Consider the following 18,171-nt stretch of genomic DNA (forward strand, 5'->3'; position numbering starts at 1 on the left):
CCCACTTCAAATAGCGATTAGGCTATTATATATTTTTTGGGGACTATCCGGATATTCCCCCCTCCCCCCCTCAAAAAAATCATGATATTAGAATAGTGAAATAATTTCAAATGCCAATCCCTAGCTACTACCAGTCTCTTTCCGCTTTCTGGTTGGCTTATTTATCCTCCTCTCTGAGCTCCTGTACTGACAGAATACCACAGTCTATTCTTCTCTTTTGATTGTCACCAAAATGGTATCTGTGGGCTTGGCCTTGAATGTTGCTCTTTTGGGAGAGATGTATCGCTTACGCACACTCACTAGACTAAATACACTACCATTGTACACTACATTGTTAATGTTGTAAATGGCTATTGTAGCTGGAAACGGCTTTTTTTTATATATTTTTTAATTATTTTATTGAATATCTACATAGGCGTACAGAGGCCCATTATCAGCAACCATCAGTCCTGTGTTCCAATGGCACGTTGTGTTTGCTCATCCAAGAAAAAGCCATATCTCAGACTGCCCATCTTAATCTTTTCTTTTATTGCCCAGTCTGAGATATGGCTTTTTCTTTGCAACTCTGCCTAGAAGGTCAGCATCCCGGAGTCACCTCTTCACTGTTGATGTTGAGACGGGTACTATTTATTGAAGCTGCCAGTTGAGGACCTGTGAGGAGTCTGTTTCTCAAACTAGACACTAATGTATTTGTCCTCTTGCTCAGTTGTGCACCGGGGCCTCCCACTCCTCTTTCTAGTCTGGTTAGAGCCAGTTTGCGCTGTTCTGTGAAGGGAGTAGTACACAGCGTTGTACGAGATCTTCAGTTTCTTGGCAATTTCTCGCATGGAATAGCCTTCATTTCTCAGAACAAGAATAGATTGACGAGTTTCAGAAAGCTATTTGTTTCTGGCCATTTTGAGCCTTTAATCAAACCCACAATTGCTGATGCTCCAGATACTCAACTAGTCTCAAGAAGGCCAGTTGTATTGCTTCTTTAATCAGCACAACAGTTTTCAGCTGTGCTAACATAATTGCAAAAGGGTTTTCTAATGATCAATTAGCCTTTTTAAAATGATAAACTTGGATTAGCAAACACTGTGCCATTGGAACACAGGACTGATGGTTGCTGATAATGGGCCCATGTAGATATTCCATAAAGAAATCTGCCGTTTCCAGCTACAATAGCCAATTACAACATTAACAATGTCTACACTGTATTTGTGATCAATTTGATGTTATTTTAATGGACCTTTTTCTTTTTTTTCTTTCAAAAACAAGGTCATTTCTAAGTGACCCCAAACTCTTGAACTGTAGTATAATATACACACACACACACACACACACACACAGTTGAAGTCGGAAGTTTACATACACCATAGCCAAATACATTTAAACTAAGTTTTTCACAATTCCTAAAATTTAATGGGCGGCGCACAATTGGCCCAGCGTCGTCCAGGGTAGGGGAGGGAATGGCCGGCAGGGATGTAGCTCAGTTGATAGAGCATGGTGTTTGCAACGCCAGGGTTGTGGGTTCGATTCCCACGGGGGGGCCAGTATAAAAAAAAAAAGAAATATGTATTCACTAACTGTAAGTCGCTCTGGATAAGAGCGTCTGTTAAATGACTAAAATGTCAAATGTAAATGTTAATCCTAGTAAAAATTCCCTGTCTTAGGTCAGTTAGGATCACCACTTTATTTTAATAATGTGAAATGTCAGAATAGTAGTAGAGAGAATGATTTATTTCAGGTTTTATTTATTTTATCCAATTCCCAGTGGGTCAGAAGTTGACATACACTCAATTAGTATTTGGTAGCATTGCCTTTAAATTGTTTAACTTGGGTCAAATGTTTCGGGTAGCCTTCCACAAGCTTCCCACAATAAGTTGGGTGAATTTTGGCCCATTCCTCCTGACAGAGCTGGTGTAACTTAGTCAGGTTTGTAGGCCTCCTTGCGCGCACACGCTTTTTCAGTTCTGCCCACAAAGTTTCTATAGGAGTGAGGTCAGGGCTTTTTGATTGCCACTCTGTCCTTAAGCCATTTTGCCACAACTTTAGAAGTATGCTTGGGGTCATTGTCCATTTGGAAGACCCATTTGCGACCAAGCTTTAACTTCCTGACTGATGTCTGGAGATGTTGCTTCAATATATCCACATAATTTTCCTTCCTCATGATGCCATCTATTTTGTGAAGTGCACCAGTCCCTCCTGCAGCAAAGCATCCCCACAGCATGATGCTGCCACCCCCGTGCTTCACGGTTGGGATGGTGTTCTTCGGCTTGCAAGCAACCCCCTTTTTCCTCCAAACATAATGATGGTCGTTATGGCCAAAACATTTAGTTTAATCAGACCAGACGACAATTCTCCAAAAAGTACGATATTTTTCCCCATGTGCAGTTGCAGACCGTAGTCTGGCTTTTTAATGCCGGTTTTGGAGCAGTGGCTTCTTCCTTGCTGATCGGCCTTTCAGGTTATATCGATATAGGACTCGTTTTACTGTGGATGTATATACTTTTGTTCCTGTTTCCTCCAGCATCTTCACAAGGTCCTTTGCTGTTGTTCTGGGATTGATTTGCACTTTTCGCACCAAAGTACGTTCATCTCAAGGAGACCGAACGCATCTCCTTCCTGAGCAGTATGACGGCTGCGCGGTCCCATGGTGTTTATACTTGCGTACTATTGTTTGTACAGATGAATGTGGTACATTCAGGCATTTGGAAATTGCTCCCAAGGATTAACCAGACTTGTGGAGGTCTACAATTATTTTTCTGAGGTCTTGGCTGATTTATTTTGATTTTCCCATGATGTCAAGCAAAGAGGCACTGAGTTTGAAGGTAGGCCTTGAAATACATCCACAGGTACACCTCCAATAGGCTAATTTACATAATTTGAGTCAATCAGAAGCTTTTAAAGCCATGACATCATTTTCTGGAATTTTCCAAGCTGTTTAAAGGCACAGTCAACTTAGTGTATGTAAACTTCTGACCTATTGGAATTGTGATACAGTGAAATAATCTGTCTGTAAACAAACAATTGTTGGAAAAATTACTTGTCATGCACAAAATAGATGTCCTAACCGACTTGCCAAAACTATAGTTTGTTAACAAGAAATTTGTGGAGTGGTTGAAAAACGAGTTTTAATGACTCCAACCTAAGTGTATGTAAACTTCCGACTTCAACTGTATATACACTCAGCAAAAAATAAACGTCCTCTCACTGTCAGCTGCGTTTATTTTCAGCAAACTTAACGTGTAAATATTTGTATGAACATAAGAATCAACAACTGAGACAAACTGAACAAGTTCCACAGACGTGATTAACAGAAATTGAATAATGTGTCCCTGAAACAAGGGGGAGTCAGTATCTGTTGTGGCCACCAGCTGCATGAAGTACTGCAGTGCATAACCTCCTCATGGACTGCACCAGATTTGCCAGTTATTGCTGTGAGATGTTACCCCACTCTTCCACCAAGGCACCTGCAAGTTCCCGGACATTTCTAGGGGGAATGGCCCTAGCCCTCACCCTCCGATCCAACAGGTCCCAGACGTGCTCAATGGGATTGAAATCCGGGCTCTTCGCTGGCCATGGCAGAACACTGACATTCACGCACAGAACGAGAAGTATGGCTGGTGGCATTGACATGCTGGAGGGTCATGTCATGATGAGCCTGCAGGAAGGGTACCACAAGAGGGAGGAGGATGTCTTCCCTGTAACGCACAGCGTTGAGATTGCCTGCAGTGACGACAAGCTCAGTCCGACGAAGCTGTGACACACCGCCCCAGACCATGACGGACCCTCCACCTCCAAATCGATCCCGCTCCAGAGTACAGGCCTCGGTGTAACGCTCATTCCTTCGACGATAAACGCGATTCCAACCATCACCCCTGGTGAGACAATACCGCGACTCGTCAGTGAAGAGCACTTTTTGCCAGTCCTGTCTGGTCCAGCGACGGTGGGTTTGTGCCCATAGGCGACGTTGTTGCCGGTGATGTCTGGTGAGGACCTGCCTTACAACAGGCCTACAAGCCCTCAGTCCAGCCTCTCTCAGCCTATTGCCGACAGTCTGAGCACTGATGGAGGGATTGTGCGTTCCTGGTGTAACTCGGGCAGTTGTTGTTGTTGCCATCCTGTACCTGTCCCGCATGTGTGATGTTCGGATGTACCGATCCTGTGCAGGTGTTGTTACACGTGGTCTGCCACTGCGAGGACAATCAGCTGCCCGTCCTGTCTCCCTGTGGCGCTGTCTTAGGCGTCTCACAGTACGGACATTGCAATTTATTGCCCTGGCCACATCTGCAGTCCTCATGCCTCCTTGCAGCATGCCTAAGGCACGTTCACACAAATGAGCAGGGACCCTGGGCATCTTTCTTTTGGTGTTTTTCAGAGTCAGTAGAAAGGCTTCTTTAGTGTCCTAAGTTTTCATAACTGTGACCTTAATTGCCTACCGTCTGTAAGCTGTTAGTGTCTTAACGACCATTCCACAGGTGCATATTCATTAATTGTTTATGGTTCATTGAACAAGCATGTGTTTAGACCCTAAACAGTGTTTAAACTCTTTACAAGAAGATCTGTGAAGTTATTTAGATTTTTACGAATTATCTTTGAAAGACAGGGTCCTGAAAAAGGGACGTTTCTTTTTTAGCTGAGTTTATATACACACTCAATCTCACACACACTACATTGACACTCCCACACAACCAACACATGTTGACACAACGCACACTTTTACACTCATTTGTTGCTGCTACTCTGTTTTTTTATTTTACTCTTATTTCCTATCCAGATGCCTAGTCACTTTACCCTGACTTCATGTACATATCTACTTCAAATACCTTGTGCCTCTGCACATTGATCTGATACTGGTTCTCCCTGTATATAGCTCCATTCTTGTGTACTTTATTTGATTTCTCTTGTTACCATTTAAAATGTTTTACTCTGCATAGTTGGGAAGGGCTCGTTAGCAAGCATTTCTACATCAGTTGTATTCGGTGCGTGTAACAAATAACATTTTGATTTGATCTCTCGTCTTGACTCTACAAATCCAGCTCCCATTTTAAAGCGAAGGTGTGCATGCCTGTGTTTGTGTGTGTTGCAGGACAAGGCATTCGGCTCTGCCGGGGAGACTGTGGTGGTGGAGGAACTTCTGGAGGGAGAGGAAGTGTCTGTGAGTGTCTGGTCCTCTTTCTTTTTCTTACATAGTGGGCAAAAAACATTTGTCACGCAAAATAGCACAGATCTGTGCAAAGAATACATTGGATAATGTGCTTTTCCTATTTAAAATGTTATGGTTATTTTGCTCACTACCTGACAATTCAATATGTGGTTCCATTATTGGCATTTACTAACTACTTGCTCTTTCTCTTCTCCCGTGTAGTGTCTGTGTTTCAGTGATGGCTGCACTGTGTCCCCCATGCCCCCTGCCCAGGACCACAAACGCCTGCAGGACGGGGATCTGGGCCCCAACACGGGCGGCATGGGGGCCTACTGCCCCACCCCGCAGGTACACACGCCCACACACACTCTTGACAACTACCGACCGTTGTCTCACGTTGCTCAGAATGTGTAGGACTTGTATGTAGTCTCTCTCTGTGCACAACCTGCTATTGTCTGTCCACCACCTGCTATTGCTTGTCCACCTGTTTGTCCTCACTGTCTGTGTCCAGGTGTCTCAGGAGCTGTTGCAGAAGATCAGAGAGACTGTCCTCCAGAAGACTGTGGATGGCATGAAGGAGGAGGGTGCCCCCTATGTGGGTAAGTAATGAACTGCATGCAGCACACTGGTTATTGTGTGGAGTGGAAATGAAAGGGGTGCAAAATTGGGTCCCTCTTTCTGTTGTTTATTTGTGTCTGACTTGCTCGTTTACCTGTCGTCATCCTTTTTCAGGTGTGCTGTACGCTGGGCTGATGTTGACCAAGCAGGGGCCCAAGGTCCTGGAGTTCAACTGTCGCTTCGGCGACCCAGAGTGTCAGGTTTGTCAACTGTGTGTGTGAGCATGTGTTATTGGTACGTCTCTGCTCTATTTTATCATCATAGAGCTGATAAGGCAAGTTTTGCAATTGCACTCCACTAATGGGTAAGGTTAAGATTAATGGAGGATGAACTGGTCCTGGATCTGTGCCTATTAGGACAATTCCGATCTTGCCTGAATCATGTTCAGTTGGGCAAACCTTACCAAAACATTTTGCAGTGTGCAAATGGACATTCCAGTATTACATCCCCACTCTGAATCAAAAGATTTTCTTCGCACTGAACGTGACCCTGTTCTAGGTGCTGATGCCCTTGCTGAAGAGTGACCTGTACGAGGTGCTCCAGAGCACCATGCAGGGGAAGTTAGCATCCAGCACCACTGTGTGGCACCAGGACAGCTCTGCAGTCACTGTGGTCATGGCCAGCCCCGGCTACCCCGGCTCCTATAAGAAAGGTGTTGCAATCACAGGTAGGTACGCTTCTGTCCACGCTCTACTTGCCTGGGGTGTATTCATTAGTCAAACACCGTAGCAAAATGTTTTGCAACTAAAATAAGTTTCCATTGGACAAATTCTGGTAGGTCCCTCCACATTTCATTCCGTTTGCCTCAGTGTTCTTTCGTTTGATTCCTAGTGAATATTCCCATGTTTGGAACAGATCTGCTGTCAGTCGCAACCGACACTGAACAACCGACCTATCAACTAATTACATAACATTAACCAGGTTTTCATCCAACCTTTTTATGTGAGTAAAGTACATGTTGGATAAAAAATGTCATGAGAGGCCTGATGGAAACAACACATTTGTTGGTAAACTTTCCAAATGTGTAGCGTATTTTGTTTTGCCAACGAGGTGGGATATTTTTGTGTCGGTAAAATTTATTATACGAGAAATGGTGGTGGAAACGCTTTTATGCGCAAATATCGATATAATAACCATCATATCGAAGTAAACTTTGTGATATGGTGTGTGTGTGGTCATCCCACTACGACTCGGAAAGCATGCAGTTTTTATTAGGCCAGTGGTTCCCAAACTGGGGCGCGAGGAACTCAGTCCGGCTTTAAACTTACTCTTGAAAGTTGTAATAGTAGAATGCACAAGGTGCAATTTGGAAATTGGGTAATGCATCATCAGTTCCTCTTGTCATGTTAGTCATTGTATACCTTAGAGCTATTTATAAATTGTAAGAAATGTACAGATCAACTAGCCCATGTCAGCGAATGTATTTTTATTATGTTTATTTAGCCCAGAGATCTTGTTGTAATGCTGGAAGGGGGCCCCGAGTGAAAAAGTTTGGAAACCCCTGTAATGGCTACAGATGAAATAAGTTATGAACTTCACAGGGTGACATGATAATTGATGCTTGGCTGCTGTTTGGCCCCCCAAAAAATGTGGGGTCCACAATAATCTCTTGTAGGTTATACCCCCCCCCCACTGTATCTGCGGGCCGTTCTATAAAGAGTGCACGTGCCAAGACCAGAGTGGGCACACTCGCGATATAACGCCATTTATTTTGTGACAAAACCATCAATAGAGTTGAAAATGCAATGGAAACCCATTTAACTTGTATGTTTTATTCAGTACATGGGAATATAACCGTATACGTTTTTTTAATGTGCAGTACATCACGCACAGGTCCTCTGTAGCTCAATTGGTAGAGCATGGCGGTTGTAACGCCAGGGTAGTGGGTTCGATCCCCGGGTCCACCCATACGTAAAAATGTATGCACACATGACTGTCAGTCGCTTTGGATAAAAGCGTCTGCGAAATGGCTTGTTATTATTATTATTATTATTATTATTATTATTATTATTATTACCTGCAACAAGTCAATTTGATGGAAATGCATCTCTGGTGGGAAAATGTGCGTTTTGTTTTTATGCAGATTTTAGAATATTCGCATGAAAATCTGCCGCTAATTGGTGGAAACTGATTAAAGTAGGGGGAGAGTAGGGACTCATTTTTATCTCCATCTCATATCCTCCCTCCCTCCATCTCTCTCTATCACTCCCTCTAATACGCTCCCTATAATACTCACTCTCGACTCTGACTCTCTCAGGTCTGTCTCAGGTGGAGGAGACAGGGGTACAGGTGTTCCACGCCGGAACGGCGCTGAAGGAAGGTGGCGTGGTCTCCAGCGGGGGCCGTGTCCTCACTGTCACCGCTGTTAGGTCGTCCCTGGAGATGGCCCTGCACGCAGCCAATCGGGGCGTGGCCGCCGTAGGGTTCCCGGGAGCCGTGTACCGACGTGACATCGGCCACCGAGCCATCGCCCACCTCACCCAGCACAGGTGTGTGTGAGAGGGGACAGGGTGGACACACTAAACACACACAAACTGAACACTGATTAACACTGAACACACACACACACACAGATAAAGGACTTTCGGCATCCTAAACACTCCTCATTCATAATTTCACTGTAATAGTTTGACCATCGTCAGGTTAGAACCCTATATTTTGTTTATTAGAGTACATATTGACAGGAGGGGCTATTGGGTAACCCTAGACAAGGTCTACCTCGGTGTCTGTCGGTTGTTTACATGTAGATTTGGCCTAGAAACAGTGCATTTAGTATGAACCTACTATGAACGCTCACATTCCAGTAGAGATTGTCTAGTGACATTTCATTCTGTATACTGCTACTGTGTAGAGTTCCAGTCTTGACTTTTAGTTTTCATATTTTGAATTTTTTCCTAGTTATTTATGTTGGATTGGCGTAAGCATTGGCTGAAGGTAATCTGCATTAAATTGTAGGTTGGCCTAGCTAGCACGACTCATGATTTGTACCCCTTGATAAGAATGGGTCAATGGACTTTGGACAGAGAAACATTTGTAGGTAGTCTACCCAAAGACATTCTTATACATGACAGTATATATATATTTTTTACATTAGTGTGATATAACTCAATCTGGTAATGGGAGGTAGAAGCTGGATTGAGGGACCACCTGATTTGACATAGACAGACAATAGCCTGTTGAGTCACACTGACATTGGTAGAGGGCAAATAGCTGTAGCCTGATTGGTTGGTCGTCTCACCATAACCTCTGACCCTTGCTGTGTGTCCCTCCCCCAGCAGAGGCCTAACCTATAAGGACAGCGGAGTGGACATCGCTGCGGGCAACCGGCTGGTGGACATGATCAAGCCGTTGGCCAAGGCCACCTCTCGCTCAGGTAGTCGCGTCAACCCCCTCTCATTGCCTTTAATCAGAACGGCTACAGCTGAGCTACTAGCTAGACAGCCTGGAGAGCTGCAGTGCTTTTCCCAAACTCATACCTATCCACTTGTAATGATCTGTGTAAGATTGGATATATGATTAGTTTCCCAAATCTCGCTGAGTACCCTGCCTGTTCGAATTCCACCTTTTTGAACTATTCAGGTCAACTAATCATCAAGCCTCTGATTAGTTAAATCAGGTGTGCTGGTACTGGAATTGAACAATTAAGTGGAATGGCTGGGAAACACTGGTATAAGCATTATGGAAAAAACCTCTACCTAGCCAATTTTTAGAGGGACAAGGTGCTAGGGGTCGGTTTGGGATTGGGAATTTCATTACATGCCCTGCACTAAAGCAGTCTCTCAGTCAACCTATCATGGTTTCACCTTATCCAACTAATTACGAAGGTCCAAGAAGGTAAATTATTTTCCTTCCCTTGTGAAATGAACCGGAGGAAAGAAATTAGGTTATTTGTCTTGTCTACTTTATCTGGGTGTTGGATAATTAAAGTAAGTGATGTATTGTAGTGCCCAGGGCTTTAACAGATACTGTACCTGTAGACACAGTTTTACTCAAATAGAATTTGGAACAGTTTCCTCGATTTTGATCTATGAACACATTGCTGTAGGAAGCATAAATTAGTTGTTTTCTACAATTATACATATGGATGGGTGGGCGGATGGATGAATTGATTTAATTAATTATTTTGGTGTTTAAAAGACATACATGTAGCTGCCAAAATAAAGGAAACACGTGTAAATGAGGGATACAAAGTATATTGAAAGCAGGTGCTTCCATACAGGTGTGGTTGCTGAGTTAATTAACAATCCATCATGCTTATAGACATGTATAAAAAATGCCTGCTTGCCCATTAATTTGGCTACCATGGGATCTCATTGACTTTGATAGAGGGGTCTCAAAGGAGCATAGGTTGTTTAAAGTGTGTATGTGTCAGTCACCAGATCTCAACACTAATGGGAACACCATCAACAAAACACCAATGATGGAATTTCTTGTGGAAGAATGGTGTCGCATCCCTCCAATAGAGTTCCAGACACTTGTAGAATCTATGCCAAGGTGCATTGAAGCTGTTCTGGTGTCTCGTGGTGGGACAGCACCCTATTAATACACTTTATGTTGGTGTTTCCTTCATTTTTCCAGTTACCTTTACATCAACCAGATGTAAAGGTAACTGGATAGAATATTATTTAAAAAAATATACAATATTTTGTATATTAAACTTTTTCCCCAATGTGTTCTTCATTTTGTAAAAGACCAGTGTTGCTGTTATTCCCTTCCTGTCCACCAGGGTGTAACGCTGAGCTGGGGGGCTTTGCCGGCCTCTTTGACCTCAAAGCTGCAGGCTTCATCGACCCCATCCTGGTGTCTGGGACAGACGGAGTAGGGACCAAGCTCAAGGTAGGCATGACTTCTCAAAACAAAAAACGGTATATGAGACATTGCAGCTGCATTGCATGTTTTGGTGCATGAATAAAGCTAGGGAGCAATATATTCCAAGTACAGGCTTTTCGTTCTTTTTGTATCAATTTTTTTGGCCTAGCACAGTTAGAGAAATGTAGGTTCATGTGCGTATGTTTTGGCTGTTTATCAATTACTCTTTCCGTGATTCCACACATACCATCTCCTCGCCTCTGCTGTATTGGCGTAGAAGGTCCAAGGTCCCTACTCTTAGACCTCCTTCGCCAATGTGTTTTAAGCAGGTGAGGAGAGATTATGCTAGGAGTCACAAAGACATTGAGATCCTACAATCTCTTCATGACTTGACCTCTGCCCTCATCTCTGCCTTCTCTAGATTGCCCAGGCATGCCAGCAGCACAGCACCCTGGGACAGGACCTGGTGGCCATGTGTGTCAACGACGTGCTGGCCCAGGGGGCGGAGCCTCTCTTCTTCCTGGACTACTTCTCCTGTGGCCGGCTGGATGTGGGCGTGGCCTCCGCCGTGATCGGGGGCGTGGCCGAGGCCTGCGGGTTGGCGGGCTGCGCTCTACTGGGTGAGGGGGGGGGCAGTCGGATGTCAGCCTTAAGATGCAAGGATGGCTGTGTGTGCGCACTATATTTTGTGTGTCCAGGTGGTAAGAAAGTAGAGATGCTGGCTGTATACTGGGGGTGTAGTGAAAACCAACATAGTAGGGTTTTAGCTGCTACACTGGAAACCATCTGTATTCTTGGGCGTGAGCCAGCCATCCATTTCTGGGTTCTACATTGTGTGTGTGTGTGTGTGCGCACATTTGCAACTGCATGCATGTGTGTTTGATCATATATTTGTGTTAACAACTGTGTGCGTTTTTCTGTTCGTTCATCCAGGCGGCGAGACTGCGGAGATGCCCGGTGTGTACGGCCCCGGAGAGTACGACTTGGCAGGGTTCTGCGTGGGGGCGGTGGAGAGGGGCGCCCTGCTACCCAGGCTGGGGGACATTTGCGAGGGGGACCTGCTCATCGGGGTTGCCGCCTCGGGGGTGCACAGCAACGGATTCAGCCTGGTCCGGAAGGTCCTGGAGAGGGCAGGAGTCACCTACAGCTCCCCTGCACCTTTCGGGAAACCTGGACAAACCGTGGGTAGGTTAATGAGATCATAGAAGCTCTTACACAGAGTAAACTTACATTTATTTGAGAGATCATTTCTGTGTGTTTTTCTGCCCAATCTTTCTTCTCTCATGCTATCTTCCTGCCTGTTACCTGTCTTATCCCAGTCTCTATTGGTCATCTTTTGTACTGTTGTTCAATTGTACTATTGTAAGGTTTATCTGGGTCCTTGAAAAGTGCTTTATGAATCCAATGTATCATAATTAAAGTAATTCCCCCTAGAGGTCTCTTTTCCCCGTCTAAAGTCTTTCCCCATGTTGATTGACAGGCGAGGTTCTCCTGACGCCCACTAAGATCTACAGCCGCCTGCTCCTGCCAATCCTGCGCAGCGGCGCCATCAAGGCCTACGCCCACATCACTGGGGGCGGCCTATTGGAGAACATCCCCCGAGTACTACCTCAGGAACTGTCCGTTGACCTGGGTGAGAGAGAAACACACACTTCTCTTATTGCCCATGTTTTTAAAGTGTAGTGGTAAACAATGTATGAGGATGAAACAGTTGTCCATATCAGATACCTGATGCTGTTTTGAATTGTACTAACTGTGGTAGGGCTGTCCCCAACCAAAAAAGAAATCTTGGTTGACCGAAAGTAGTCTGTTCTTTCGACCAATAACTTGTATTTTTCCATATAGACACACCGTATGTGTTTTAATAAAACCAACTATATGCATCAAGCTTGTCTGATGCTTAAGGCTTACCATTTTGATGAAATAAGACAGATGCCTCGAAGGCATTTCTTTGTTTTGTTTACCCCATATGTAACTCTGTTGTTTTTTATCGCACTGCTTTGCTTTATCGTGGCCAGGTCGCAGTTGTAAATGAGAACTTGTTCTCAACTGGCTTACCTGGTTAAATAAAAATAAAAAAGGCGCCAGAGATCTAGATAACCTGACCCAACTATTTCCCTCCTGCTGGCTTTTACAGATTCTGCCATTGTACAAATATATAACTATGTATAAAGCCAACAAATAACATTGCAGGTAGAAAATATCCTGATTTAAAAAATACATATCCTATAAATTACATTGGCTACACATGACTTGTCTGCAAGGAACTTGAAACATTGTATCATCTATTAACTTGGGCCTGGCCTGAAGCTTACCCTAGCGAACCTGCAACATTGTATAAAATATTCTGGGCCCTCAGATTTTGGGACAGACACAGCTGTAGGCTATTTGCGCAAGGGATAAGAAGCAGTGCTTGACTTGGGCAGGAGCTTACCGGAGCTGAGTACCGGCACCTCTTATAGAATTTTAACTCAAAAGTATTGTGGCGCTCCTGCACCTAAATATAAACAGTACCAGCACCCAAAATGAGTATCGGACCTATTTCAGTCCAAGTCACGCAACTAATTAGAAGTAACTAGGTAGTCCTATATTATGACGTTTCCATTGGTTTGGAGCATTAAATTTTTCCCTTTCAGGCTGAGTGGTTATTGAAAGGGAGAGAGCTGGAAAGATTTTTGTAATACATTGAGGAACTATTGTAATTCTCAATGGATGTGAAAACCGACTTTGTTTGCTTGCTGTTTGACGTGAAGAAAACATTACTTTGAGAAGCTCCACTGGTCATTAGTGGTGGTGCGTTAAGCCAATCAGAAATACTAGCAGATCCCCAAATGCGCACATTTATATCCCTACATTTGCGCACAGGCCAGGTAGCCTATAGACCTTTATATGTGCGCGTCCTTACTCAACATTGATAGGAGTGCTCCAAACAAAAGAATAATAATAATATGCCATTTAGCAGACGCTTTATCCAAAGCGACTTAGTCATGCATGCATACATAATTTTTTTGTGTGTGTATGGGTGGTCCCAGGGATCGAACCCACTACCCTGGCGTCATTCCAACGTGGAAAGGATTCTATTATTTCTTTATAACTTTCATCAAGAACCGTAAGCTGAAAATGGTGGCTACCTGTTATTAGTCACCGTTAGCGTCTTCACCATTGTCCGTGGCCTACACTATCCACCAGCCAGCTCTAGCTCTAGCCTGGACAATTCGTCGGCCAGTCTGCACAGCGTGCTATCGACCCAGCGTGCTATCGACCCAGAGCTTATTGGACTTTCTGCCGGAATCACTGGACCCTAGCGCCGGATCATCACAACCAGCTAGCTAGCTGCAACCTGTTGTTGGCTGATTACCATTGCCCTATAGCAAGCACCAGTTAGCCTTGAGCTAGCCTCAGGCCCATCTCCCGGCTATCTACCTCTCTGTCAACCGGACGGGACCTCCTAGTGTTGACACTGAGCCCCGCCGATCCAACACGACTGGTTTGCCAACGAAATAGTCTGATGTGGTTTCAACAGGCTTCCCGTTGCGACGACCACGAAGATCCATCTGCCAGCCCCGGCCCGCTAGCACACGCAAACTACAACTGTGCTCCCTGCTAGCTGTGCTGAAGCACCAATTTGAACTGCTCTCGGACTCCCATATTGCTGTTCACTGGACCTTATGATCACTCAGCTGCACAGCTGATGCCTGCTGGACTGTTCCTTTACACGGTACCCTGTCCTGTTTATTCTGTTTAGTCTTAGCCCAAACGTTATCGCTATTTCCAGTTGTCTTAGCTCTCTCTAATAACACATGTGACTGCTTTATGCCTCTCTCCCATGTCAATTATGCCTTGCCTATTGCTGTTTGGGTTAGTTCTTATTATACAATTTCAATGTAGAACCCCTAGTCCCTCTCAAACTGCCTCATATAGTTCCTTTGTTCCTCCCCCCATACACGCCGAGACCGGCTCAATCGATGCCTCCAATGACGCTATCTCTTTCATTGTTACCCAACGCTTAGGGTTACCTGAACTGTACTCATATCCTTCCATATCCTTTTCTGTACATAATGCCCTGAATCTTTTCTACAACGCCTGGAGAACTGCCCCCTTTATTCTATGTACCCAACGCACTAGAAGACCAGTTCTTAAAGCCTTTAGTCGTATCCTTATTCTAGTCCTCCTCTGTTCCTCTGGTGATGTAGAGACTAACCCAGGCCCTGCAGCCCCCAGTATCACTCCTACTCCCCAGGAGCTATCATTTGTTGACTTCTGTAACCGTAAAAGTATTGGTTTTCTGCACATAAATATCAGAAGCCTCCTTCCTAAGTTTGAGTTATTCACTGCGTTAGCACACTCCGCCAACCCTGATGTTCTAGCAGTGTCTGAATCCTGGCTTAGGAAGGCCACCAAAAATTCTGAAATTTCCATCCCCAACTATAACATTTTCCGTCTAGATAGAACTGCCAAAGGGGGTGGAGTTGCAATCTACTGTAGAGAGCCTGCAGAGCTCTATCATACTATCCAGGTCTGTGCCCAAACAGTTTGAGCTTCTGCTTCTAAAAATCCACCTTTCCAGAAATAAATCTCTCACTGTTGCCGCTTGCTACAGACCCCCCTCAGCCCCTAGCTGTGCCCTGGACACCATATGTGAATTGATTGCCCCCCATCTATCCTCAGAGTTCGTACTGCTTGGTGACCGAAATTGGGATATGCTTAACACCCCGGCCATCCTACAATCTAAACTAGATGCCCTCAATCTCACACAAATTATCAACGAACCTACCAGGTACAACCCTAAATCCGTAAACATGGGTACCCTCATAGATATCATCCTGACTAACTTACCCTCTAAATACACCTCCGCTGTCTTCAACCAGGATCTCAGCGGTCACTGCCTTATTGCCTGCGTCCGTAACGGGTCCGCGGTCAAACGACCACCCCTCATCACTGTCAAACGCTCCCAAAAACACTTCAGCGAGCAGGCCTTCCTAATTGACCTGGCCCAGGTATCCTGGATGGATATAGATCTCATTCCGTCAGTAGAGGATGCCTGGTTGTTCTTTAAAAGTAATTTCCTCTCAATCTTAAATAAACATGCCCCATTCAAAAAATACAGAACTAAGAACAGATATAGCCCCTGGTTCTCCTCAGACTGGACTGCCCTTGACCAGCACAAAAACATCCTGTGGCGTACTGCATTAGCATCAAATAGCCCCCGTGATATGCAACTTTTCAGGGAAGTTAGGAACCAATATACACAAGCAGTTAGGAAAGCAAAGGCTTACTTTTTCAAACAGAAATTTGCATCCTGTAGCACTAACTCCAAAAAGTTTTGGGACACTGTAAAGTCCATGGAAAATAAGAGCACTTCCTCCCAGCTGCCCACTGCACTGAGGCTAGGAAACACTATCACCACCGATAAATCTACAATAATCGAGAATTTCAACAAGCATTTTGATACGGCTGGCCATGCTTTCCACCTGGCTACCACTACCCCGGCCACCAGCTCTGCACCCTCCGCTGCAACTTGCCCATGCCCCCCCCGCTTCTCCTTCACACAAATCCAGACAGCTGATGTTCTAAAAGAGCTGCAAAATCTGGACCCCTACAAATCATCTGGGCTAGAGAATCTGGACCCTTTCTTTCTAAAACTAGCCGCCGAAATTGTCGCAACCCCTATTACTAGCCTGTTCAACCTCTCTTTCGTAACGTCTGAGATCCCCAGAGATGGGGGTGACCTCTTCAAAGGGGGTGACACTCTAGATCCAAACTGTTACAGACCCATATCCATCCTGCCCTGCCTTTCGAAAGTTTTTGAAAGCCAAGTCAACAAACAGATCACCGACCATTTCGAATCCCACCGTACCTTCTCCGCTATGCAATCCGGTTTCCGAGCTGGTCATGGGTGCACTTCAGCCACGCTCAAGGTCCTAAACGATATTATAACCGCGATCGATAATAGACAGTACTGTGCAGCCGTTTTCATTGACCTGGCCAAGGCTTTTGACTCTGTCAACCACCGCATTCTTATTGGCAGACTAAATAGCCTTGGTTTCTCAAATGACTGCCTCGCCTGGTTCACCAACTACTTCTCAGATAGAGTTCAATGTGTCAAATCGGAGGGCCTGTTGTCTGGACCTATGGCAGTCTCTATGGGGGTGCCACAGGGTTCAATTCTTGGGCCAACTCTTTTCTTTGTGTATATCAATGACGTCGCTCTTGCTGCTGGTGACTCTCAGATCCACCTCTACGCAGACGACACCATTTTGTATACATGTGGCCCTTCATTGGACACTGTGTTAACAAACCTCCAAACGAGCTTCAATTCCATACAACACTCCTTCAATAGCCTCCAACTGCTCTTAAACACTAGTAAAACTAAATGCATGCTCTTCAACCGAACGCTACTTGCACCCGCCCACCCGACTAGAATCACTACTCTAGACGGGTTTGACCTAGAGTATGTGGACAACTACAAATATCTAGGTGTCTGGTTAGACTGTAAACTCTCCTTCCAGAATCACATTAAGAATCTCCAATCCAAAGTTAAATCTAGAATCGGTTTCCTATTTCGCAACAAAGCCTCCTTCACTCATGCTGCCAAACATGCCCTCGTAAAACTGACTATCCTACCGATCCTTGACTTCGGCGATGTCATTTACAAAATAGCCTCCAACATTCTACTCAGCAAATTGGATGTTGTCTATCACAGTGCCATCCGTTTTGTCTCCAAAGCCCCATATAATACCCACCACTGTGACCTGTACGCTCTTGTTGGCTGGTCCTCACTACATATTCGTCGCCAAACCCACTGGCTCCAGGCCATCTATAAATCACTGCTAGGCAAATCCCCGCCTTATCTTAGCTCATTGGTCACCATAGCAACACCCACCCGTAGTCTGCGCTCCAGCGGGTATATCTCACTGGTCATCCCCAAAGCCAACACCTCCTTTGGCCGCAATTCCTACCAGTTCTCTGCTGCCAATGACTGGAACAAATTGCAAAAATCTCTGAAGCTGGAGACACTTATCTCCCTCACTAACTTTAAGCATCAGTTGTCAGAGCACCTTACCGATCACTGCACCTGTACACAGCCCATCTGAAATTAGCCCGCCCAACTACCTCATCCCTATATTGTTATTTATTTTGCTCATTTGTACCCCAGTATCTCTATTTGCACATCATCTCTTGCACATCATTCCAGTGTTAATACTAAATTGTAATTATTTTGCACTATAGCCTATTTTATTGCCTTACCTCCATAACTTGCTAAATTTGCACACTGTATATTATATGTATTTCTGTTGTATTTTTGACTTTGTTTTGTTTTACCCCATATGTAACTCTGTGTTGTTTTTATCGCACTGCTTTGCTTTATCTTGGCCAGGTCGCAGTTGTAAATGAGAACTTGTTCTCAACTGGTTTACCTGGTTAAATAAAGGTGAAATAAAAAAAATAAAAATAAATGCTCTACCAGCTGAGCTACAGAGGACCACAGACAATGTCTAAAACTTGTAAATGGAATGAAATAAACCAAAACATGTTTCTCACAAGTGTAGCATAGGTTGTGCACTCTGCAATCAATGTGTCCACTCCGACAATGAGAACGGGAAGACTGGAAT

At 44.7% G+C, this 18,171-nt stretch overlaps 1 protein-coding gene across 2 annotated transcripts in view; it reads left to right on the plus strand.

Moving 5' to 3' along the window:
- LOC311110360 (trifunctional purine biosynthetic protein adenosine-3-like) overlaps positions 1-18,171 on the plus strand; it is a 33,256-nt gene that overhangs the window by 8,167 nt on the left and 6,918 nt on the right. Inside the window, exons 6-16 of one of the 2 annotated variants that reach the window (XM_084188906.1) lie at positions 5,075-5,143; positions 5,354-5,479; positions 5,643-5,730; positions 5,864-5,949; positions 6,248-6,416; positions 8,007-8,238; positions 9,025-9,122; positions 10,476-10,585; positions 10,980-11,178; positions 11,492-11,743; positions 12,039-12,191. In XM_084188906.1, coding sequence (XP_084045032.1) covers positions 5,075-5,143; positions 5,354-5,479; positions 5,643-5,730; positions 5,864-5,949; positions 6,248-6,416; positions 8,007-8,238; positions 9,025-9,122; positions 10,476-10,585; positions 10,980-11,178; positions 11,492-11,743; positions 12,039-12,191 — 1,582 coding nt within the window. The remainder of the gene's footprint in view (positions 1-5,074; positions 5,144-5,353; positions 5,480-5,642; positions 5,731-5,863; positions 5,950-6,247; positions 6,417-8,006; positions 8,239-9,024; positions 9,123-10,475; positions 10,586-10,979; positions 11,179-11,491; positions 11,744-12,038; positions 12,192-18,171) is intronic. The other variant, XM_084188907.1, reaches the window with a different exon arrangement.

This window comes from Coregonus lavaretus (genome assembly GCF_964263955.1).
Source record: "Coregonus lavaretus genome assembly, contig: SUPER_35_unloc_4, whole genome shotgun sequence".
Classification (NCBI taxonomy): domain Eukaryota; kingdom Metazoa; phylum Chordata; class Actinopteri; order Salmoniformes; family Salmonidae; genus Coregonus; species Coregonus lavaretus.